This window comes from Acanthopagrus latus, chromosome 21 (genome assembly GCF_904848185.1).
Source record: "Acanthopagrus latus isolate v.2019 chromosome 21, fAcaLat1.1, whole genome shotgun sequence".
Taxonomy (NCBI): Eukaryota; Metazoa; Chordata; class Actinopteri; order Spariformes; family Sparidae; genus Acanthopagrus; species Acanthopagrus latus.
In genome coordinates this window covers 4532757-4559055 of record NC_051059.1, presented here as the reverse complement: position 1 = coordinate 4559055, position 26299 = coordinate 4532757, and the positions used below count along the sequence as shown (strand labels likewise).

The following is a 26299-nucleotide window of genomic DNA, read 5'->3' as shown; positions in this document are numbered from 1 at the left end:
TAAACCTTCAAACCTTCCGGTAGTTTACATTTACATGGTCTGACCACTGTTTGGAGGTAGATGGGTGCAGTTCCGTTTACGGCCTTGAAGGCCAGTACCATCATCTTAAATCGGTCTCAGGCCGCACCAGGAAGCCAGTGGAGGTCACAGAGGAGGGGTGTGACATGGGAGAACTTGAGTAGATTTAAAATAAGGATACGCTGCAATGGTTTAGTGGCAGAGGCTGGGAGTCCAGCCAAGAGTGGGTTGCAGTAGTCCAGGTGGGAGATGACCAGTGCTTGGACCAGGAGTTGCTTTGCATTCTTTGTGAGGGAAAACTGGATCCTGAAGATACTGTAGAGAGCATTCTCACTGCTCTCACAAACCCCAGCTGTAGCAGAAACAGTTTTTAGCAATGACAAATCTACTGAATGATACCTATCCAGCAGACATACAAAATTAGCACCCAGCTAACTAAAGCGGAGCACTGAACTGCTACAGCACCATATATTCTTCTCAGAGGTTGTTGGAGACATAAAAGGAGCCAAAGGATGGTGAATGTTGGACTCCATGTTTGCTGGTTGTGTTAATAGGACTCTGTGTGCCAGCAAACTTGCCACAACAACTTTGTAAGGTGATAATATAGTACTGTCATGTTTACAACTTTTTTTCTGCTATTTTTTGTCCATGTATAAATAAAACAGTATAATTGCAAGGCATTATGTTCAGAAAAGACGCCCTCGGATCAGCTCAGGTTAATTAGGCCCTGAGAAGGCTCAGTGGTTGGTAGGAAGTTGAGAGGCTATGATTATACAGTACATATGCAGGATGTTGTGAAGGATTGTCAGCATCCCCCACAATCTGTCCCCTCCCATCCCTGTTTCTCTTCCTGACCCCCTCGAACCCATCTTCACCCCATCCCATTCCACACCCCCTTTCTGCGGCTAATCCATGACTAATCAAGCTTCTCCCCCTTGGGGGTTTCCTCCCTTACCCTCTCTTTAAATCTTAAACCTATCATCTGCTCCATTAGAGACCACCCCACCCTTTTTTCTTCCCTCCAACTGTTGTGTTCTGACCAGCATGGCTCCCAGGTTCTGATCAAACTCAAGATTGCACCTACAGCAGTGTTTGTGTAACGGTACAAAAATATATCAGTCATTGTTTTCTTTCCCCTAAGTGGCCTAAATATGCTGTATATATTATAGGGTTATAGGGGTCACTGATATCCTTGGATGTAGAGTTGATCTTTAAGCTTAACCAACAGTAGTCTAGTATTCAGATTAAAAGCAACAATCAGCAAGTCTTGATTAATCTCTAAGTTGAACAACCAGCAAAAAATAACAATGTGTGCGCAGTCAACAAGCTTTCAGCTGAGAAAAGTGGGCCACGGCTTATCATGTTGCTGTCAACAGCCAATCAGATTTCCTCTTGCAACAGCCACAATGTCTGAGTCAGTAGCAGCATGAATAGCGCAATACACGTAATAACTGTGTGGGACGCTCTGATTGTATCTCTGTGGCTGTTTTGTTTTGCTACAAGGGATTCAAAATAGCAAGTCAAGAATTGTTGATGCCCTGTGAGGATTGGCCGTCGTTTTCAGTTTTAATGAGTGACGCAAGTTTTTAACAATAATTGAAAATATGGATTGAAATCAATTTTCAAAAATGCCACAGAAAATATGCTTTTCCCCCAATGCCCCTAATGCCCCCTAGTAGGTGTTCCAGGTCGGGCTTACACTGATTACATTACTTGCCCACCGCCTCCACCGTCATTTTCCTTTTTAAAAAACCAACAGTCTGACAACAGAAGTAACTATTACAAACTCCCACAAACTATAAAAATACTTCCCCTAAACGTATTTAAAATGGATCCACTTTCATCAAATGCTTCAAAATGACCGCCATTTTGCTCTGCAGTCCTTCCTGTGTAGACACATTTTTGAAGAATGACATGTGCTAGCTAAACACATTGCATTTCCTTGGACTAATCTACTTCAAAATAAAAGTCAGCTTGCTTGTTTGTAAATAGAATTCAGTTCATATTGCATACAAAGTTGTAGTTTCAATTAGTGTGAACACTTAAATATAGATTAAATAATAATTCTGCCGGTCAGATTATATTATATTTATGACATTAGGTCATGGGCCGGAAGATGGTCAGGGGGGTTAGGGTTAAAGTAAGGCTGGAAGTTTGAGACCCCTGCACTAAAGAAGCTGATTTTAAATTTCAACAGTGTCTCTCTCTAGAAATTATGCCCCTGCTACACATGAAATTCACACACTGTAGGTATTATTTCCATTTTGTATTACGGCGCAGAGGGAAGTGGGCATCTACCATCAATTTGGAGGTGGTTCATTTAGATAAACAGTTGTTGGTAGTAATGTAAAAATGATCATGTAAATTGTTTTGTTTCATGTATTTCAGGGTTATTACAGTTTCCTTCACCCAGATCTGATGTTTCCGTCTCCAAGTGCTCCAGTTAGAGCGGAGGCTTCAGTGGATGTTGTAGCCACATGCTTCATGATTGAATCACATGATTTCAATCAGCTTTTTGTGGAATTCTGAGTTGTAATTTTTTATAAATGTATGGCATATCTTGAAACATGCATAAAAGCAGGTGGACCAAGTGTAAATGACAGAAAACGTGAAGAAAAATGATTTGTCTTTTACACGATATGTTTATATTACGCATCGCCTGAGCAGATAGTGCTGTGCCATACACCCATAAAGCCTTGCGGTTTGGGATTGTTTCCTGTAATTGGGTTAGGATTTATCTTAACCCAAAACAAACTTAACTTGAAGTGAGAAAGGATGCAGACTCGTGGTTTCAGAGGTTTTTTCCCCCCGAGAAGTATAGTATTATATTGAATTAAAGCATGATCCTGAACAAACACCTCCACTCAATGATCCACGGCAGCAGTCCAACCGTCATCCTGGACCTCAGCAAACATTTAGAGAAGCATAATGCGACAGAACAGGCATCCCTTTGTCATCAGCAACATGGGGCCTCTCTCCCTCTCTCCATGATCAGTGAGCTGCAGCAGAAAAAATGTTGCTGATAAAGCGTTGTTGATAAAGACTTGATCGAGTCATCATCATTAACCTCAGTTTAGCCATAATCACACTGATTTAAGAAGCAGTCAGAGTGGTTGACATCACTGTTTACACTTTAAAACAGTAATGATGAGTGATCTTGAGTAAGTAAATGTTTTCTGAGAGGTTCCTGATAAACCTTGTTTTCACTTTGCTATTTCGTCTGCCACCGGTCACAAAATCTCCCAGGATAAAAAAAGCAGACTTATTCAGTACCTATGTCGTTGAAAGTTTAAACCAGGAATGATCCAGCTGTTCTTTGTGACAGCAGCGGCCATTTCCAATTGAATGAAAGAATGGATCAAGGCTTAGTGAGAGTATCAGACGAATGAGGAGAAATAAAAGTTATACTGATTGAAATCATCATCATATGTCAGGGGTAGTGCATACATGGAAACAAAAGTCTAAAAACTGAACCCATCTTCTTTTATCTTGTTATTTACATGTAAATCAGGGATAACTGCGTTAAAGATGTATGGAGCTGGATAAAACAACAGTATATTCTCTCCCTTTGACATAAGACAGCAAATTGTTTGAATTGTTTATGGGACAAGTCAAGAAATATCACCAAACTCCAGTCACTGTACAGCTCAAGACATATGACTGACCCTCAGGTTTGTTATGTTTGGTTCGTCATGTCTCATGACTTGAGTATTAGATGAGAAGATGATGTCTCTTTTTAAAATCAATCATGTGTGCCCCTTAAGGTGCTTTATTGTTGACATTTTTGCACCTGCAGCATTATTAGTAATGCACCTTATCCTAATTCTGTGTAAAGGCTGATGTGGCATGAGGGACAGACCAACAGATCACAAGAATGACCCAGAGAATACACGCAACACAGATGGGAAGAGAGGATAGAGAGGAAAGGAGGAGGTGAAGGAGGAAAAAGGAGGAGAAGGGGGGGGGAGAAGGACGGTGTAGCGGACTAACTAACTCTCTAATCTGCCCGAATGAGAGAAAATCAAGTGTGCTTTGCTGTAGAGTGCCAGAGGAGGGGGAGTCTGTAATTACACAGAGAGAGAGGAGGGGAGGGAGAGGGAGAAAAAGAGAGAGATGTCAAGGAGTCACAAACAGAGCCAAGGGACAGAGAACGGATAGAGAGAGTGAGGACGTAACGAGTGAGGAAAAGAAAAGTAAAGAAAGGAAGAAGAAACAACAGACAGAAGGACAGGGACAAGCTGACAGTTGTTCCTTGAATATTTTTACTCCCCTGGATCTCCTGGATTTACTTTTACACACTTTGCAGGACTGTCCATGTGCATCCTGTCAAAGCTGGAGCACCGTGTCTTGCCTGTGTGCACATGTGTAGTGTTTCATTGCCACAGTTAACTGGATCATTTGCACAGTTCATGCAAGACATAGCAAGAGGATGGGAGCCTTTCACCTTGCTCTTGCTGTCTCCTTCCTCCTCTCCTCTCCTGCACGAGCCCAATGGTGGAGTTTCATCTGGGCGAACCCTAAAGCCAGCACCAGCTCTTCTCCTTCCTCCATTCCTCCCGCCGTCACATCTCAATCTATCACCTCCATGAGTGACACCCCAGGGGCAACAGATTGGCTGGTAACGGAGAACGGAGTGGCAGAGAAAGCCCTGCAGGCTAACACTCAGACAGAGGGGTCTGTGCTGACCCCTACACCGAGCCCAGGAGTATCAGTCTTTAGGCACAGCACTGCAGAACCTGGGACATTACGTCCAGAGGCAAACACGGGTGGACACAGCAAAGCCAGGGCCCAATACAAACCATTGAAACACTGGAAGGGTGGTGAGTTTTTTGGGATTGTTAAAGAGGGTTCCATAATAGTTGCATTCTCTGCTGCTTTCCCAGCTCTCATAGAGCAAGCGAAAGTTAGACCAGTAGTTCCAAACCATTTTGGCTTGTGACCCTATAGAAAGCAAGCCTGGTCTCACCAGTCTGCAAAGTTGTACAAATGTCAACAACTTAATTGTGTGCAGTGCATACACTAAAGTCCAATTATACATATACTAGGTAGTCCACAAATTCTTCTCTTTAGCCTCTGTTGTCAGGTGACTTTTGTCCACAAGGTATTAAAATTAAACACATAACATTCACAGTTTGTTTAGGTTTAGACAACAGAACTTGCTGGTTAGGCGTGTACATGGCATAAGTCAAATAAGTTACGTCCCTAATGTAAGTTAGTGATGACATTATATAAATGATGTCAATCAAATAAGTCCCTTAAAGGGCTAAATTGCCATTTTGTGCTAGAAGCCGGTAGTTTTATGTTTGCAAACTCCATTTCTAAACTAACATTGGCGACTGTTGCTCACCGTTAGCATAGCATTCGCGTTTACATGACACTCAAGAAAACCGAATTACTGGGTTATTCCGACTATGATCGGATTTTTAAAATGCATGTATACGGCTTGGTCTGACTAAAATCTGACCGGATTGGATTTCTCATTGTCGGATTAACACACTTAGATAATTCGAAAAAAAATATTGGGTTTTGTGTTCTGCGCAGGCTCTGGACTTTTTTCCAGGCCGTGAGCTGGAAGTTGAAGGGCGGTGGCGGCGGCTTTCCTCTGAAATCACCGTAAGCAAGAGCGCCATTGTTCATCTAGTTTGTGTAATTATCATGTACACCATATACAAAATGTACAAAGATGTAGCTTCTCCTCGCTCTTCGTATGACATCTGTCTTGAATGCTGAGGCAGCCGGTGACGTAAAGAGGTCTGCCGGAGGTGACTCTATTACCACTAGTTGAAATGGGTACAGCACCACCTATCGTACCGGGGTATGACATGCTTCGGCCAGTAATTCGATTTTCGCACCGGCATGTTTACTTGGACAGTTGCAGTTGTCTGATTGAGCAGCATAGTCGAACTATGGCTGAAATCCAACTAATCTTTGCATGTAAACGCACTGACTGAGACGAGGCCCCTGAAAAACACGCATAAAGTCACATTTTTTGCATTGTCATGGAAAATCCAGCAAGAGTGAACAACAACAACAACAACAACAACTGAAAGAAATCACCCCCAGGCCTGTATAGAAAATTGAGAGAGATGGGGAAGATCTCATTTTTCATGCCAAGTTACAATCTGCTCACATATGGCCGATAAAAAAGTGATTAAACATCTAAGTTGCTACTAATTTTTACATTAATTTTACAAAACAAGTCAGTGTGAAAAACACATAATCACAACTCTGACAATTACCAGCTTATGAGGTTGATATAGAAAACTTCTTAGCATCCAGTTGCCTATTTATGCATGCAAAAGACACAGACTAACATTACCACTGAGTCTGAGTTGTGATATACTGATTAGTGCACCTTTAAACAAGACATGAAATTTGTGTCCTCACAAACTTTAAGTGTCCCCAAATGGAAGTGAAATGCTATTTTAAATGCAGAAAACACACAAAATAGTAACTGTCACTGTTGAATATGTGTATAAAAAAATGTTAAGGATGCAATGCAGCATTAATGTGAATGGATTATACCAATATTGATGTGTGATTTAAGGGAAACTGCGACGAAAGATTTCCCAGATATCGCTCATCTTCCCAAACACTCTCTAATCATATTCCAGTGTATCTAATGAATCAGAATAGTAGCCCTGGTTATGTAGTGTGCTGGGCTGGTATGTGACACAGTCATACCATGATGTGGTCTGCCTTAAATCATTTGGAGTCTGAAAAATCTAGAGAGAGCACGCCAAGCAGTAGGGAGCTTTTGTGTGGCACAGCAGGGTCATGGTAGGTTTAAAAGGTTATGCGTGGCAATGCTAGCGGGGGTTGTTAATATTGGTTTCATAAGTCTCCACAAGCTGATCAAGAATCCATGTGGCCAACATGATGAGGATTAGGTTCAGGAGAAGGGAGCTGAAGTGGAAAAATGTGATGTGGAGTGAGTAAGCGATTAGATGACTCGCCAACTGCTCAATATGGCGACTGACTGAAGATGATATAAGATGAACTGGTGTTCCCTCTGATTCAAAGTCAGTTTGTACTCTGCTATAGAAGTCAGTAAGTAAGAGTGAATAGGTTGTGTGTTTGCACCTGTTTACAGGAGTGTTGAATCAATCAAGTGATTAATAAGTCATGCAAGTATATGATCAGAAATGTACATGTTCGTAGCAGTGTAAAATATATAACAAAGTAAATCATGTTGAAGTGTCCTAAATCCATATCATATGATGTCATTAGAGTGGGATTTTACCACAGACCTTCTGTGGATTGTGTGTAGGCCTGTGTGTGTGTGTGTGTGTGTGTGTGTGTGTGTGTGTGTGTGTGTGTGTGTGTGTGTGTGTGTGTGTGTGTGTGTGTGTGTGTCCAAATGAGCAGTGAAAAGAAAATTAAATCAGTTTTGAGGTTGGCCTTTGAGACCTCAAAAATACCTTTGTACTTTTACTTTTAACACTCACTAGAAATACTACTGTACTTTACTTTAGCTTAGAAGAGAGTACTTTAATGTTTTGGTCACCTTTTGATACAGTTTTATTTTAAGCTGCATTCATTGTGCAACAAGAACAACTTGTGAACAGTGGAACCAACTGAAAATGCAAGACTGATATAAGTGGCGAACCAGCAAGCTTGTATGTTAGTGAACTGCTTCCTGTTTACACATACATTAGACAAGGAGCAAAGCTAGTATTCACTGGGAGTTGTGTTTCTGGACACCTGATAAATGTAAGTCCAACACTGACTGTCATCTCAGCTCTGGTCTGTTCCTAAGTGAGTCCACTGGAAAATATGTGGCTAGTTTGTGCATTTATCTGCTAGCTTCACCAGCTAACGGTATCCGCTAGTTGCGAATTTGACCTTTCTCCTGTTTGTCCTGAGTGGTTTACGCTGGGTTTATCCACAATGGCAAAGTCTTATGCTGACTGAAAATGTGTTTTATGACATAATACTGTTTATGCCACAAAAAGAGATAAAACGGGATTTTAAACTCGTATTCTTCAAAACACAGCTTAAAACCAAAGTAAGCAGGTAACCATACGTGGCTAAGGTAGCTGAATCCAGCCAGCACTTGCTGGTGAAACTGTGCAGGATAACGTTAGCCACAGCTAACCTCGGGTGACTTTTCTTCCTTTTTTCCCTTTTGATAAAGTCACATCATACATGTAAGATATAACACCATCCATCCATCCATCCATCATCTGTACACATTATATGTACGCCGCTTAATCCTCTGCAGGGTCGCGGGGGGGCTGGAGCCTATCCCAGCTGACTTAGGGCGAAGGCAGGGGACACCCTGGACAGGTCGCCAGTCTATCGCAGGGCTACACATAGAGACAAACAACCACACTCTCATTCACACCTACGGACAAAGAATAATCAATTAACCTCAGTATGTTTTTGGACTGTGGGAGGAAGCCGGAGTACCCGGTGAAAACCCACGCTTGCACAGGGAGAACATACAAACTCCACACAGGCGTCCCAATCGGGACGCGAACCGGCGATCTTCTAGCTGTGAGGCAGCAGTGCTAGCCACTGGGCCACTGTGCAGCCCAAGATATAACACTGTGCATGAATTTCTTTTATTGCGTTCTAAGGTAAATATCACCAAATGGTAGATTGGAAGCTGAAAAAAAAATTGTATGGCTGTATATTTAGTTAAATTCAATTAAATCTTGGCTGTAAAATATAAGGTTCATTTATTTATCATTCCACAACACAATCATGTACAGAAATAGTAAACCATCCCTCACCCAGTTTACTCATAAAGCCTGAAAACTTTAAGCACCTTTTTCCTCAACTTAAACTTCTCTTGAGCTTGCCTGCTGCTATCTGCCGTGTTACACATTGATTAGAGTGGAGCTTTTGTGGGCCAGAAAGTCAAAGCATTGAACTAAAAGAGGCTTAACATGTTAGCGTGTTTTAAAACGGTTTGTAGATCTCATTTTTAATTTTTTTTTCTAATTTTTGACGGGAGGTTAAAATTAAGTTTGATAATGAGTATAAGACTGGCCCATTGTCAGTCATTCTAGCTCGTTGGCCTTTCTCACAAACCCATACATTTCCCTTCTCCCCCTTCTTTTTTCCCCAACATGGACGTTGAGAACTCTTCGCAGCAGTAATAGTGTGAACATGTCCCTTCTGTATCTTGAAATGGCTGCCCTCCGGCTTATGACTTAATAATCAGCGCCAAACCGCTGCTGCCAAGTCTGCCTCTGACTAGATTCAAACAGTAACATTGATCACTATTTATTAATCATTTCAATGTATTTTTTTTTGTTGCATTTTATTAAATGTGCAGTGTCAGTCTGTGGCTATGCATGGGACAGCACGCTGGTTGTAGCTCCCCCAGAGCAGTGTGTGTCTGTTCCTCTCAGTCATTACAGAGCACTGATGACTTCACATCTGGACTGGAGGTGTGAACGTTTTGGTGTGCATGTATGTGTGTGTGCGCATGCACGTGTGTGTTTTTGTATTCTGTTCAATGCCCATCTGTGTTTGCTACAATAAATGTTGTAAAAGTGCAGAGCTCCACTTGTCATATTGCCAAGGGTGCACAGAAGCACGCCCTCACACACACACACACACACACACACACACACACACACACTCTTTAAACCCTCTAATCAGATGTGTTTCCAGTTGGTCAGGTCGATGAATTAGAGACCCCCAAATGTTGGCCTGTCTGGTCTGGGGTTTATGTGTTTTTAAGTGGGTGAGATGTGTGTTTGATGTGTGCACAGTGTATCCATATGCATTTCTGTGTGTGTGTGTGTGTGTGTGTGTGTGTGTGTGTGTGTGTGTGTGTGTGTGTGTGTGTGTGTGTGTGTATTACAGAGATATAGGTAGCAGGGGTGAGTCTGGCTGGAATGCTGAGGTGAGAGTTTGTCTCTACGGGAGACAGGCTCCATTGTGGGGGGATCAGGGGAATGTGAAGCCATCTCTTCAGATACTCACTAAATACTCTAATTACCAGCCATTGTGTGCGCATTTCTGTTTCGGAGGATTATGTCGATGCAAGGCAGAGAGGGCAGCGAGGCGTGGGCAGAGTCTGGATCAGGTCGAGTCAAATTAAAGACACGTCAAGATGATTCTTATTCTCTCTCCCTTACTCTAATAAGTGGTATGAACCAGCAACACACAGGTAGCAAACCAAGGAAGCTGCCATAACGGCTTCTGTGCACCTCAGACATACGGTTCATATACTGCACAAGTGGATGTCTCAGTCAAGTACTGTCACTAGCAGGAAAAAACACGTTTGCAGTTGGGAGAACTAGCAATTAAAAATTGGAAGAATTTGCTTATTAAAATAATAACAACATTGATCATAATTATCGAATTAATGATAATCGATATCAACCCAAGTTTGTCATCTATCAGCTTCAGATCACTGAATGTTTCTCTGACCAGTTTTGTAGGTGATTTTGATGATTATAATCTGAAAAAAAATGAGTACAATAAACTGCTTTTTCCATTCACACATTTTAACATTGTCTCTGTCTCCATCAGAGCGAGGCTCAGGAGGTCACCTGGACCTTATGGAATTAATCGGTGTCCCTCTCCCTCCCTCCGTCTCCTTCACTCCTGGCTATGAGGGTTTTCCTGCCTACAACTTTGGCCCCGAAGCCAATATTGGCCGCCTCACCAAGACCTTCGTGCCAGGGTCGTTCTACAGGGACTTTGCCATCATTGTCACGGTAATGTTAGAAAAATGAACCCCTCTGCCTGTTAATCCTTCTCTCTATTTTTTTTTCTTTAAATGTCTTTAATTGCAGTGGATAAGATACCAAAATTCAAGACAGTTAGGTCACATTATGTCGCCATCTTGTGGAATTTTAATCATAAAACATGGTTTTATGTTCAGCTCCAAAATGTTCTCTGTTCTCAGGTTTTCTCTTTAATCTTCTCTTTTGTATACATTTTTTCTCTTTTGTCTTTTTTCACATGGTGGTTTCATTTCTACTGGACCCTCTGTGGCACATATTATTGTGTTTATGTCTTTTGGTATGACTGTAGTTTTTAAACAATTGAAGGAGGATGCCAATGCAATAACGTTCAGTGAGCATCTGCCATGTTACCATTCCAGGTGCGTCCAGCCACTCAGAGAGGAGGCGTGCTCTTTGCCATCACAGATGCCCGTCAGAAGGTGGTGGAGCTGGGTTTGGCCCTCACTCCAGTGCGTGACGGCCTCCAGAGCATCTTACTGTACTACACTGACAGAGAGCAAGCTTCACACAGCCACAAAGCTGCTGCATTCAGTGTCCCAGACATGACAGACCAGTGGACACGATTCACGGTGAGTGTTACTACATACAGCACATACTGTATATGACAAATTTATGTAGTGAAGGTTTACTTTCAGTGGATACAGAGTTTTTATTATATGTGTTTATGGTCATCTACACAACAGTTTAGATTATTTTAGTTCTATTATTTCCAGTTATTATTTCCAGTTGAAAAAGGGACTAGAATTAAACCTTTGAGTACGTTGACATAAAAGGCTTTGTCACATCTCGGCTCACTTGGATCAGACATTTCATATAGCAAATTCATAATGAATCAGGTAATTTTTCCCCCTGTTTTCTGTAGATATGATTTATTGCTATTTATTTTGAACTGAGCAGTTTTGTACAGAAGCCGTGTTACCATTTTTAGATCATACGTTAATCATCTCATTATTTCAAGATAACAAATCTCATTTTCTCGATAATGATCTAATTTATCTTTTTATCTTGAGAACACAAAAGGACATTGTTCTCAAGATAATTTATAGTAAAACAACATCATAAAATTGGTTGGACCATGACATACACAGAGCTCTGTGGGGTGCGTTTTGGACTGTTTCACAGTAAAACATATAAAACATATTAATTTTTTAGGAGCTAGCTTTCTCAAACTTTAGATAACAGCATCAGAAAAAATGATCACAAGCACAGCCATTGTCAGCTTTTATAGCTTGACATATTTTTTTGTATTGAAAAAAAGTTTAAACATGTTAACCTGTGGTGTCGATATATATGTAAATATACATACTGTACATACACACAACTTTCAGTTGGTTGTGGAGCATGATGAGGTCCGTCTCTACATGGACTGTGGAGAAGCTGAGAGGGCTACTTTCCATCGGAGACCAGACAGACTCACCTTCTCACACAATTCAGGCATTTTCGTATCCAATGCAGGAAACACAGGGCTCGACAACTTTGTGGTAAGTAAAGAAATCCTCTGAATGAAGGTGTGTCTGTGGGTGTCCCTGTATGTTTTGGAGGATGAGGAGAAGGAGAAAGAATGAGACTGGCTGCCTGTGTCAATATCACTGTGCAGACTGGGTGTGCAGTTGGTCCCAGTATTACATTTGTGCGTGGTGTGTGTGTAGGTGTGTGCTTGTGTGTTCTGGCCTCTCATTATCATGTAAAAAGGGCTGACACGTCGTCTGCATTCAGTCGACGAAAACAATTAACGTTATGACCAAATCTTGCACAAATTACTGGCACAACAAGCAGAGTATCTAAAAAAAAAAATGTGTTTTTCCTGTTTCCAAGAAGATGTCATTCAGGCCTTTCAACAAGAAAAATTGCAAATTAAAAACCGCCAGTAAAGGATGTTTTCATCAGCTGTTTCTTGCGTATGGTTTTCTTTACCACTGCAGATGCTTCTAACCCAGGCACCCACGCTTACTAAACATTGCCAGACCAAACTGACATTTGATGACTGAAGTAAGAAGGGAGGGAAGAACAGAGATGATGAAGGGGTAGGGAGAGGGGTGAGATGTAGAGGAGAGGAGAGGATGGAGGAGTGAGGCCTAAATGCAGTCGGAAACATGGATCGACTCAGGCCTTTGAGTTTGCTGCTATGTCAGCTGTGATCATGCAGTGGGGTTAAGCAATCATTCAGTGTGTGAAATCTCTGAGTGTATAGTGTGTTGGTCTGGAGGAAAGACTCAGATACTTACACTATGACTCTGATTATTACTTGAATCGCCGTCTGTCCATTTTCAGCTCAACAATGGTCAAAAAAACAAGCTGCTCGTCACTTGTTGTTGCCATGGTGAGTGTTCAGTGTAGCCTGACTTTCTGAACAGGTTATCTGAAGCATGACGACAGAATATGAGCACACTCAGCATCCATCATGTCCAGTCTGAAATATCTGGGGCACTCGGTGTTTGTGAGTTGTTTGTGTGTTTCTGTTTGTCCTTGGTTTTGTTGTCCTGGGCTTCAAAGGAGAGCAGTAATGATGTGGGGCCCTTTTTAGCGTGTCTTTGTATGTCAGTGCTGTAAAGATTTTGAATGTTGACCAAAAGTATTGACATTTCGCTCCATGTGTCCATAGTGCTATATATCAGCTCTATTTCTACCATGCTGTTTGAGTGTCGTGCACGGGTGTCTTTGTAAATGCAGCCTCTACGGTGACCTCCTCATTGTTTAGAGAGAGAAAGAAACCATTACACAGTCACACTTTAGAGCTGTGATTCCAAGCGAAAATGTATTTCATTTGGTCAATTATTCACAATCGGCGGGGAAATTACTAATAAAATAAGCATAGGATTTGTTTATGTCACTGCATAAATGACTTTCATGAAAATCAGCTTCAGCTCAACATTCTTCTCAATCGATTGTTTGTCCAACCCACTCAAGATGAAACCATGCACGCTCTCATGTGACACAAGCCTCGACTGCAATCCAGTAACGTCCACTTCATTTGCTTTAATCCCAGCCAGCTAATTCTTGTCTCATTTGCCGTCTGACAAACAGTTTATTCATCAAATTCAGCTCCCATATTGCTATTTTCCTGTGCTGTACCTGACAGGTTTTGCAGTTTTCATAGGAAATGGCGTGGTTTTACTTTCTTTGTCATCCATTTATAGAACCACTGCTTCTTGATGACGATGACAGACAAGGCAGTTATTACAAGATGCAAATGTATTTACAAAGAACGTTAGAAGTTTCTGAAGATATGTAGCTAGTGAAACTATTTTGTAATACGATAAAGAATTGTTTCTCTGCTGGCAGCTGACATTAAGATACATGGATCTTGTGACCGAGAAACCTTTTTGTTTACATTCTAGAGAATGGGGAAATGACTACTTAAAGGGATATTCTGGTGTAAATTTAATCCATGGTCTAACACACTGTGACACAAAGTTAGACCCCCTCTCAAGAGATCAGTTTCTCCAACCGCTAACTTATGTAGTTTTAGCAACCTCAGGAAAAACTGCACGATAACAATACACTGCAGTCTATGCCGCCACCCAAGAAACCGCCATCAAAAAGCCACTCATAGCCACAAATAATGCTCAGAACAGCACCAAACTTCAGCAACAGAACAAATAGGGTCCCAGCACGTAGTTTGAGGCATCAAACAGCATCTAGCATGGCCAGATTTCTGCTGAAAGACAACACAACTCACCACTCTCCTGCAGCACCATGCTCGTTGTGGGGAAGCCCTGACGAGTTGATTACACAGTGCAGTAGAGTTCTGCAGCTCAAGGATGAAAATGTATGATTATTACTCCATGGAAATGCAATCAAAGTTCATATGTGTCCTGCCAGTTTATCATTATCGAGAGCAGAGAGGGAAAAGAACGGAATTGAGCATTTTTGATGACACTGGTTGACTTTGGCTCATGTGTCATGTTGACTGTATGTGTGCTGTTTATGATAAGGGTTTTAGAACAACCTGGTTTGAGCACATGTAAATAACAACACAATCCACTTTCAGAAAAACCTGCTTATAACCTCACCCAGTTTGAGAAACCTCAGGTTTCCATTGGTGAAAGAAGTATGTGGCAATGCAAGTTACAACAGCGTACACGTAATCTAAACGTTGACATGAAAGCGAAGAGTTTATTGTTATAAGACACTGAGGTGGGGATACATATTTTATATACATCGAATGCTATTCAAATAAGTACAGGGAAAAGCAGCATATCCTCGTATTTGTTAAACTGGAACCGTGAAAGGTTTTGACTGTCACTATATTTTTTTGTCAGTCCACAAACGGATTAGTTGGCAAATTATTTCAGCTGACTTGTATAAACTGTTTAGTAGTGGGAATTATAGAAACACTTCTTATTTGTATGTTTTATGTACTAAAATAGTAATTTAGAAAAGTAACTAGTAACTAAAGCTGTTAATGTAATGAAGTAAAAATGAATACATTTCACTCTGAGATGTAGTGAAGTAGAAGTAGAGAGTGGCATGAAAGGGGAATTTTTACTCCAAGGTGCCGTAGGTGTTTACTGGAGTAAGAAGTCCAGTGCGTGTCAGGTGTCGCAGGTGATGCTTTGGGTCTGTGCATGATTGGTTGCTGGTGTTCAGACCAAACACCAAAAACCAATAATTTAGTCTCATTCCAATGTGATCAAATATGACAAACATTCTGCACATATAGGTACAGCAGTAATGTGATTACTATGAATAGCATAAACAAGATGATAGATGAGTACATGCTTTATATCTGTCTCTCTCTGCAGGGATCCATCCAGCAGCTGGTGATAAAAGATGATCCCAGAGCAGCCGAGGAGCAGTGTGAAGACGATGACCCTTATGTGAGAAGCGTGCACACATACACAAAGTAGAGGTGGTTGTCACCCAGAATCTACCCACGAAACTGGAGTATCTGCAAGTAGTGGATAACAATTCTGTACAAAAATCGTACACCTGAATCTACACTACCACCTAGTGGTCAAAGGACTTCACTGAACATAACTGGTCATACACCTGACTGGTCACATGAGGAAAATTTAGCAGCACCTGACTGCCCTCAGAAAGTGCTATAGGAAATGCTTTATATATTATATCAATAATTCTGGGAGGATTTTAATCTTACATTGAATGTCTGCAGTTGAATTTCCTTTCCTTCTCATTCTTTCTTTCTCTATTACTTAATTTGTCTAGTTCTTTCATTTGCAACAAAATATATGGAAAAAATGTGGGACACTTCATCACTATTGGTTGATATCAGGTTTTGCTGTAAGCTTTCTCAAACCAACATATGTGATGTTTGATAAAGGCCTCGGGTTACACCAGTGGAGATGACACTCTGGATGACAGAGAATCGGAGGAGGAAATGACAAAGGAAAGAAAACATGACATAGCACAGGTAGGTTGGCTGTTGGAAGTTCCTGAAGAAAATCTGTCAAAGGTGCTCGCAGGTGGCGTCAGGTTTCATCTGGCTACATTATTACACCAGATGAAAACCTAACCCATTTCTGTGATATTCCGTCTAAAGATTTTCACAACTTTGAGGACATATCAGCTTGGTGTGTCTGCTGCTACATTCTTATCATCAGGACTGTAAAACAGCAGTGTGTGTACACATATATGAGAGTGCCATGGTTGGCTTCCCCACAACCAGGAAGTCAGTCTGACCCCAAACATCCCATAAACAACATTTACTTTAAAAGGGTCAGAAGAAAATGTCCTTTAGAAGCTGACAAACTGAAGATTAACTGCTATGTTAACTTCTTATGTTGAGACAGTCAGTGATAACAGTGTCGACAAATGTCTACTAGTAATAATCTACTCATTCACCCTTTTCAATTTTACATGTACAATATGAAACCTCATGGTTTGATAAGATATCCTACATCAAGATACACCAGCAAGTCATGACAGGACACGTTACAAGACTAATCATAAGCAAGTTTCTATAACCTTGCAATGGATGTGATGACTTCTGTCCAGGTTAGGCTCAAATTTAGCGTTTTATGAGGAATGATACAATATTTGTTTAGCAAAATCCTTGTCATGGGATTAATTTTGATTTAATTTGTCTGACCCACTGTCCTTCTCATATTGTTGATTTCGTTGATGAGGAGGAGGACAGTGTTCCGGTCAGAGCTCCACCTACTGAGGCTCCGGAGGTCGACCTCGATGAGTACTCTGGTCATCAGACCCCAACAGTTTCCGGTGGAGAAATGCTGATAAGAGGTCGGAACATACAGTACATATTCATATTGTGTTTCTGTCTTGAGCTTCCATGATTTGATCCGTCTGATCTAGTTTTATGGTTGCATAGGTATAGAAAACACACTGAGCATCCATTTCTGGAATGTTTGATTTTTTCGTAAAAAATTTGTACTTCATGATCAACATCAGTGCAAAGAAGTTCTACTAAAGATTGAGTGGTATAATTGGCTCATAAACTTTCATAAAACATCAGAATTCGTACACAGGGATAAACAAAACAACCATTATTGACCAAACAATTTGGACCCAAAATCTTTGATTCACAGTTGTGACAATGTTTTTAAGGGAAGCAGATTTATTCCGCACGTTTTTTACAAGTTCAGTAGATGCATTATTTATACTTTTTTTTTAAAATATTTGTCTTCTTAAAAAAATCAATGTGACCTTTAAATAAAGAACTGTTAAAAAGCAGTTTCCTACAGCTGTAATGATACACTTAGTTCATCCTGATAGGTGCAGGTGATGAAATGGTTAGTAGCAGTATATGATAAAATGCAGCAAACAAAGATGTGTTGCCACAGAGGAAGAAACCCTAACCCTAACCCAGACAGAAAAAAAGTCTGTTTCATGTTACAACAAGATGTTTCCACATTATTACATAATAAAGACTTCATTACATTATAACAAAAAACTTTTTGTTTGTTATTGTCATTACAATATACTATACATCAAGTGACAACATGATGTAATGTTTCGTTTTATAAAATGTTAACTAACATTGCTTTAACATAACTATGGCACATTTCACATGGACATTATAACATAAAGTGAAAGTCTTTTGCTGTAACATTAAAATATATTGTCGACAGCTGGTCATAACATCAAAATGTTCCAGTTATGATGTGACACTGATCCGTTTTCCTTTTTCTGGTATGGTATTCATCCATAGTTTTTGAAGCACTCAATTAAATTGTTCTTTGATTGTTTAAAAAAAATCTATATTATTGTACATCTGTCTATTTGATGCTAAACTGGTTTTACCTCAGAATCATCTGAATGGTGAAACCTGCTGATGATGTTACATGTTGTGTTCAGGGCCCCACCAGACAGAGGAGCCAGGGGAGAGACCGGGAGAGGTAAGTTCAGTCCAGATGTATTTTGTTGTCAGTGTTGTTTCAGACATGATGACATCTTTAAAATATTTTTGCACAATATAATTTCTTTACAGTCTGTTTCCTCTATACAAACACAAATAATGTAAGAGTTTAATGTATATTCTAAGGGGCACGTCAGGCATCGCATCAAAGGAGAGCGTGGAGAGCGTGGAGATCCTGGACCCAGAGGCCCACCTGGTCCCCCGGGTCCCACCCTTCTACCTGGGCACCCTCTGCCTGGACCAAGGGGGACTCAAGGACCACCAGGTCTCCCTGGATCAACAGGACTGCCTGGCAGAGATGGACAAAAGGTGTCTGTGCCAAAGAGATGTGCCAGAGAATGTTTAAAAAACCTCTGAGTTAACTAATCCTAAATCTTTCTCTTTCACAGGGAAGCAAGGGTGATAAAGGAGATCCAGTAAGGTTTTATTTTTCTTTTCAGTTCTTCTTCTGTCTCTTTTGCTCTGTTTTATATATGAATTACAATATACAATATAAGTATTAATTTATGAAAACACTAAACTCTGTGTTTATGTCCAGGGTCAGAGAGGAACTCAGGGATTTCCAGGTTTGGCTGGAGAAGCTGGAGCAAAAGGAGAGAAGGTACAGCTAAAACCCATATGGTTGAACTATAAGTGGTTAACTCTTCATTCAAAATGCAGTGCAGTTTAATTGTATGTCACCAATGTACAGCACAGGCAGATCTTTTCATTTTGTCCTGTTCCTCCGGTCTTCTCCTCTCTACAGGGGGACCCAGGAGTTGGTTTACCGGGCCCTCCTGGCCTCCCTGGACCTCCTGGCCCCCCGAGATCACGCAGTGTACCAGTCAGTATCTCAGTTTATGGTTTTACGTTGTGTATTTTTGTGTGTACACAAAGCATGTACTTATGGTATATCTTGCATTTGTTTAGTAATGAAATCAATTTGTAGTAAATGCAGATGAGGGTCGAGCCTAGCTGGCAACCAAAGTGAACTTTGAAGCATCACAAACGTGTGTGTGTGTGTGTGTGTGTGTGTGTGTGTGTGTGTGTGTGTGTGTGTGTGTGTGTGTGTGTGTGTGTGTGTGTGTGTGTGCGTGTGTGTGTGTGCATGCGTGCATGTGTGTGTGTTCATCTGTGTAACAGTATGGAGCAGATGCCCTGGGTTCTGGGTTTGAGGACCTGGACAGCGACACTGAACTCATCAGGGTAAGAGAAAAGCCATAGTGAGAGATGGAATAGCATGATTATTCAATTTACACAGTGCAAAGATAAAAAAATATCCGTCCACCAGGGTCCTCCCGGTCCACCAGGGCCTCCAGGACCTCCTGGTCCCGCAGGACCCAACCTGTCATCATCTGACACAGCTTCAGGCCTCTCTCCAGGGCATGCTGGACCACCTGGTGCCCCTGGGAGAGACGGGCTGCCAGGCAAACCTGGAATACCAGTAAGATACATAGACAAAAGAAATATCCATTTCAATGCAAGTTCAAATCTTTAACAGTCACCCAGTATTGTTTTATGATGTAATTCTTAATATGGAGGCATACAGAGGCTGCACAGGACATACAGACACACATCTTAATTCTATTAGTCAGAGTAAACTTATTGATCCTTTTTATTTACTTAATTTGTTTGTAAAACATACAAATACAGAACAAATATAAACAAAATGTAAACAAACCCATCAAAAATGGGTTGGTGTGATATGTGAATAGAATTAGTTAATAGAGGGAATATAAAAGTAAGAATTGCAGGGCTCAATGGTCAAATTCATATATATCGATATAACGTCAGCACAGCATTGGCTGAACATGTCTTCAGTCTGCAGATCTGTATATGCTGTCAAAAGTGCAGTAAACTGTTAGATTCTGCAAGACAACATTTAGGCCAAAGTTTAAACTGTCTAAGCATCTGTCAGCTGTCAAGTTTATGTTCGCTTTGAAATTCCAGCCACAAATACGCATGCATTTCACATTTTCCCGGATGTGATAGCAGCAAATCATTCATGTCTTACTGAGCAGAATGGACTCCAGAGGAATGTAAGACTTGTGGGAATCTGAGTGGTGTTAATGAGTACAATACAGGCTGAAGACATGGACATGCCACTGAAGCCTAGATAAAAGCTGTGTGAGTTTCATTTTGCATTGAAATTTTCAATACTGAATGTTGTAGCATGTTCCCCATTACATTATTTATGTGGGAATATTATTACAATATTATTAATGTGTAGCTTCTGTCTTTCTTCATCTCCACCTTTTAGTTTCTGTATTAGATAATTATGTTGTATTCACATCTTTTTTAGATGTACCTGTGCTTTGTTTTTCTTCTTAAATCATATTGTAGTGATCAACATCTAAGTATAATGGCCAATGACCGGTCTGTCTTTATCCTCCCTCTGCCTCTGTTCTCATCAACCCCACACCCGTCTTTACTTGCCCAACCTCTTCATTCTTCTTTTTCACCTTCTGCTCCACACCCTCCACCTCTTCCTCCTCTCCACTCTGTTCCAGATGTTTGAAGAATGGTTTAGTGGTTCTGGGTCTGAAGCTTCAGGTCTGAGCTCAGAGTTGTTCTCTGACCTTGGCTCTGGTTTCAGTTCTGGGTTCACTTCTGACACCAGTTTTGCCCCTGGTTCTGGGCTTGACTTTGGGTCTGCCTGGGGTTCAGGCAAGGTATATTGTATTTGTTTGCTGGATAAACCAGCAAACAATAAAAGGCAGAAGTACAGTCAAAAGCCTGAGCATTGGACAACATTAAATGTTAATCTGAGACAACAACAGAGCATTATTTTATATCAATTTTGCTTTTATTTCATTACAGCGGTGAAACTCATGATGTAGACCGGTTTAAGCTCACTGGCCCAATGGTCAGGCTCATGACTATACATTATCTCCAACCATGTTGACTAATTGTTGGCTGACAGAAAGCTAAGCTGCAGCTGTTTTAGCTGAGCTGGGTGAAGTGCTGCTTGTGTATGTGATTGTGATGTGAATGTGAATCTGTGTGTGTGGCAGGTGTCACTGCTTTCCATGCTTTCCTTTGATAAGCTGACAGCCGATGTTACCGCTTACAAACCATTATGATATGCTTGAAATTTTGTCAATTACTCCAGGTTCCTTTACTTTGTGTTCAAATGGTTTCAATACCAACTGAAACATTCGAGCATGAATTTTCACTTGTCATGGTGGAGTGAATGAACTGGCCTCAAACTTACTGTATAACCTCTGTTTAAGCTGCCATTTTGCTTTCCCTCATACAACATGGTAAAGGAAAAGAATCTGCCTTTTTACTGATGTTTTATTTTCTCCTTTTTGTACATGCTTGTATTTTGTTCTGCTCTCAGTCAATGTAAAGAACCAAGGCTCACCGATCAGTTACTTTGATTTTACAGCAGGCTGAGTTAGTACATTTATCACACGAACTTTATTTATAACTCACACCTAGCTTTATTTCACAAAATAGTCAGAGAGGAGCGTTGGTTAAAATACACCAGACCACGTGGCTCCTAAAGGCTGCATCACTGTATGAAAATGTTGGATTAAGCAAACAACAAAATAACAATTTTGTTACCAGTAGTAAAACAACACATTTTTAAGAGTGACACAAGAGGAAAATCCATAAAAACAGTTTATTGTTATAAATTGTGCTTATCAGAAAGCCCATAAAATGTGTTTTGTTCATTTATATGCCGGATCATGTTTTCGGGTTGTCCATCCCATGCTCTTGAACACAATATCTCAAGAGCGCATTGAGGAAATATCTTCAAATTTCAAAATGTCCACTCAGTAAACTGATTAGATCTTCCATCCTCAGGTCCCATCAGTAGTTGTTTATATGTATAAACTTTAAGTAACCAGTAATCTAATGAGCCAGCAGTCAATAATTCAGTTTGCTTTGGAATTTACTGTTTTACCTAAAAGGTCTGAGGCCCCTGGTCAGTCCAAAAAACATGTACAGAAATACTTTGGTCTGACGCAGCTTACTAGGAATATGATGATTTTTTTTACTTCAGCTTTCCTGTTAAGTGATGAGAAAGACTACAAGTCATCCTCACCTCTGAGGTTGCACTGCGTCATGCCACATTTCAGCTGAATTACGGGACACAATCAGAATGATCTCCATCGTGAGCACAAGGAGATGAATGGGACACACATTTCAATTTGATTTAATCATATGTATATGACGCAATAACAAAATTAGTCTTACTGTACTGTTATGCTAGTCAACAAGCAAGCGTGAGCATGATGCATTGAGGTTAACAACATTGTGGTAAACCAGACAACTAAAAAGGATAATCTTATCACTTAAGGAGACTGACTTAATATCCAGTCCCCCCCCCAAAAAAATGTATTCCTTTAAAGTGACTGACTGCCACCTGTGTGTCCCTGTTGGGATGGCTAAAGGGTCAACCACCAGCTTGGTATCACTCTGTTTTTCTATACTGGCACATTCTCTGTGACTTATCACTGTTTAATTTCTCTACCCCTCATCTCTGCCTGTATTTGTATGTCCAGGGTCCAGCAGGAAAAGATGGGGTTCCAGGTCTACCAGGAACTGTGGGAGCGAAGGTAAAATCATCAATGTGGATTGTGTCCCGGGCATGTAGACCATCTCTGTTTTGCTTTTTGTCATTCGACAAAGAGTGGGAGGCTGATATCAGCAGGAAAGAATGTGAAACTATTTACCAAACAGTTTTTGGATTGCCACATACTTTTTCCTTTCTTCATCATTTACATCCTAGGGTGACCAAGGGTTACCTGGGCCATCTGGACCAAAGGTAATACACTTCTAAACACAGTAAAAGTGTACTGCACACCATGTGCTTGAAGCATTCATCTCTGTTTTATCACAAAATTAAACACATTTCTGTTTGCTAGGTAGAACAAATCCATGTTAGAGAGGCAACTTTTGCTAAAAAGGAGATTCTTGTTTCTCTTTGTCTCCCTGCAGGGTGAATGTGGATCTGTGGGTACAGCAGGGTCCTCAGGGCAACCAGGGCCTTCTGGTCCACCAGGGAAGAGAGGCCCATCAGGCCCCCCAGGACCCCCTGGACCCCCTGGACCTCCAGGAACCAAATTCTTTGTAGAGGTGACTCCATTTCATGCCAAAGATCTACACACACCTATGACTGCTGTTGACCAACATACTTTAACTAACAAAAAGGAAACAACAGGTTCATTTAGAGGATGATGTATTCCTCACCATATGTCTCCAAGACTTCAGCTCATTCTGTAACGTTAATCAGAATCAGAAATTCCTTTATTAGTCCCGCAAACTGGTAAATGTGTGCGTCACAGCAGCCAAAGGACAGTTCAATACAAAAATAAAAAAAATAATAATAGTGAAAAATAAACAATATAATAAAAAGTAAGTTAGGCAGAACTATAAATAGAATTGTATAGACATAATATGTACAAAATATAAACAGTGTAATTCACTATATTAGACTTTTTTTTTGTTTTTAGGATATGGAGGGATCTGGAAAGAGTGATATGCTCATCGGAGCTGGGGTCAGAGGCCCACAGGTCAGTGTGAGACTATGTGTGTTATTGTGTAGACTGCATATATTGTTTCAGATACAGTAAGTCTCTCCTGTTTGCTTTCCAGGGTCCTCCTGGCCTACCTGGCCCTCAGGGACCTAAGGTAATTTCTTTTGTATCTTGAATTAAATGTACGCATTATGCTGGCAGATGGTTGCTCAGTTCTGTCTGTAACAGCTAATAATACAAGGTGTATGGTTCCCTGGGGATTAATGCCTTTGCACGCAATATAGTTGCTCCGTCTTGCTCAGTAGTTGAAGATGCTATCTCATGTCCTCTGCAGGGTGAGGATGGAGTCATCGGTGCTCCAGGACTCTCTGTCAAGGTAGTTTGATCCTGAAATAGCGCTGCTTTGGATGTATTTGTCAAAAATCATCTCCTTTAAGTTATTTCCTTGACTGTATATTTGATGGTCAGTTGATGGTCATTATTTATTAAAAAATAAGTATTTCAGTTGAAAAAAATGACTAAGAAGCCAATTGCTATATTGTAGATGTAACTCCAGGTAGACATGTTATTTCTGCTCTTTTCAACCTTTGCATTACCTTTGTGTATATATGTCTATATTGTGTATGATTGCAGGGCGAGCCAGGAGACCCAGGACCAGAGGGTCTTCAGGGGCCTGCTGGACTACCAGGTGCTCGGGTAAGTAACATGTGTTTCAACAGATGTGTTGGTGATTTGCAATTTTTGTTTTAAAAAAAAAGTATGTATTCACTGATAGAGATGAATGGCTATTTTAGAGAATGACCAATTGTTTATAACAAATTTATGATGTGGACGGATGTAGCATGGCATGAGTAATTAACTCTTAACCATGCAGTTCACAAGTAACGGTTTTGGCACTTAAACAAACATATCAAACAATAATTAATTATCTTATCTATGTATGAATAAGAATGGGCAGCAATGACAATTTTACTAATCAGTGTTGGGCAGTAATGAGAGTGACTTGGGTGATACAGTGACAGGGCCTGACTTTAACTTTAGCTCTTGGTGGTTAGTAAGCAGCATCGATGCGTGACTGCTGGTCATAACACAGTGGATGGCATAGACTTACTGAAATCTAGTAACTTTTTACCACCTCTGATAAGTAATTGTTGATTTAATAACTTATATATCCAACAACAACTTGACGAAGGCAGCAGTTGTACATTGCCATTTATCACATTTATCAGCAGCATCAGCAACACCTTAAACAGCTTCACTGCTGGCAAGGACGTTAGTAAGAGTGCTAATAGTAGGCAACTGGCTGATAGGTTTGGTAGCTAGAAGCTCATGCAACTAGTCAGATAATTTCATGTGAAACTCTACAAGCATGTTGTTGAAATCGTAAGCTATCTTTGAAAAGGTCTATGTTTGTATGTTGCATCTTGGTTGGTACATATTACAGCACTGACCAAACTACAGTGAACTGCTCAAAAATAATATTTCTTTTCCAGTCTGACTGTGATGTCAAAAAAATGATTTTCCATGACTGAAATAATCCATTAGTTACTTTTAATTTGTCTTTACTCTAAAAACAGGGGGCCAAAGGTGAAAAAGGCAGTCCAGGACCCAAGGTAGGAGAGCTGAACGTATGTGACGGGATATAGGACAATTTGTGCAATTTACTTAGCTTATAGTGGGATGTTTAGCTGCTATAATTGCTATTTTTATAGTATCATCTTACTGATGTGAAAGGGGTCACTCTTAATGATGAACCACCAGAAAGTTATCATCTGAATCTGCAGCGCAGCTCATCTTTACAAAGCTTTATAGTCAGTTTCACTGTCTGGATGCGACTTCCCTGTTTTTGTTCAGTCATCGCCTTCAATGCCAAATAGTTTTCATTTTTCCCTGTAATAAAATGATGATAATTCTCTGCTTTGTGCTCTGAAGGGTGATCGAGGTGTTGATGGACTCAGTGTCCCAGGACCAGCTGGGCCTCCAGGACCTCCTGGATCTATCATGAATCTGCAGGATGTACGCACACACACACACACACACACAGACACATACACACAGAACATCGTAACACACTGAAAACATTTTAACAGAGCCCAGTCTTACTCATCACATGTTCTGTCTACAGGTGCTCCTCAATGTTACAGATGGTATCTTCAACTTCACAGAGATCAGAGGACCACCAGGGCCAATGGTACGTAGTGCTCAGCTGTTCATGCCAAGTGACAATGTCTTCAACACTTCCATTATACAAACAGCCTTTTACTGTAAATGTACCTACAATATAGTAATATAACCCTTGTATAATTTAATAGTATACTTTACTACAGCATCATTAATACATTTTTGAATTGCTTTGGCTGCAGGTGTGTTTGATGAGCATGCCGTTTCTTGCCCTTTTCAGGAAACTTCATGAACCTACTGCTTTTGCTTGTATCTGTCTTCATGTCTGTGCATGCATGCATGTGTTCATGCGAATGTGTGTATGTGTGTGCTGTGTCTGTGTGTTGCAGGGCCCTGAGGGCTTGCCTGGCAGAGCTGGATTTCCTGTAAGAGCATTTTGCAGTATCACCTCATGCTGATCATTCGTTTCACCTGTTGGCTGAATTCAGAGAATATTCAATATCAGAGTGATATAAGTGTGCATGAGTATTTTTAAAACAGAAATGCAACAATTATTTGACAGCTATGTGACTTTTTTTTCCAATTTATCTTTTGCTGTCTTTGGGATAAACAGGGTAGGTATCAGAATTGCCATAAGTGGT

At 40.6% G+C, this 26299-nt stretch overlaps 1 protein-coding gene across 1 annotated transcript in view; it reads left to right on the top strand.

Annotated features, from left to right (window-relative positions):
* The window catches only part of col15a1b (collagen, type XV, alpha 1b), a 59646-nt gene that overhangs the window by 18253 nt on the left and 15094 nt on the right, over positions 1–26299 (top strand). Inside the window, exons 2-25 of the mRNA XM_037083732.1 lie at positions 10513–10700; positions 11090–11299; positions 12059–12211; positions 15476–15550; positions 16015–16104; positions 16820–16934; positions 18009–18049; positions 18196–18378; positions 18459–18485; positions 18608–18670; positions 18815–18892; positions 19192–19254; positions 19340–19492; positions 22563–22616; positions 22790–22825; positions 22999–23136; positions 23514–23573; positions 23656–23691; positions 23872–23913; positions 24171–24233; positions 25115–25150; positions 25470–25553; positions 25663–25728; positions 26048–26083. Of these exons, the coding sequence (XP_036939627.1) occupies positions 10513–10700; positions 11090–11299; positions 12059–12211; positions 15476–15550; positions 16015–16104; positions 16820–16934; positions 18009–18049; positions 18196–18378; positions 18459–18485; positions 18608–18670; positions 18815–18892; positions 19192–19254; positions 19340–19492; positions 22563–22616; positions 22790–22825; positions 22999–23136; positions 23514–23573; positions 23656–23691; positions 23872–23913; positions 24171–24233; positions 25115–25150; positions 25470–25553; positions 25663–25728; positions 26048–26083 (2090 nt within the window). The remainder of the gene's footprint in view (positions 1–10512; positions 10701–11089; positions 11300–12058; positions 12212–15475; positions 15551–16014; positions 16105–16819; positions 16935–18008; positions 18050–18195; positions 18379–18458; positions 18486–18607; positions 18671–18814; positions 18893–19191; positions 19255–19339; positions 19493–22562; positions 22617–22789; positions 22826–22998; positions 23137–23513; positions 23574–23655; positions 23692–23871; positions 23914–24170; positions 24234–25114; positions 25151–25469; positions 25554–25662; positions 25729–26047; positions 26084–26299) is intronic.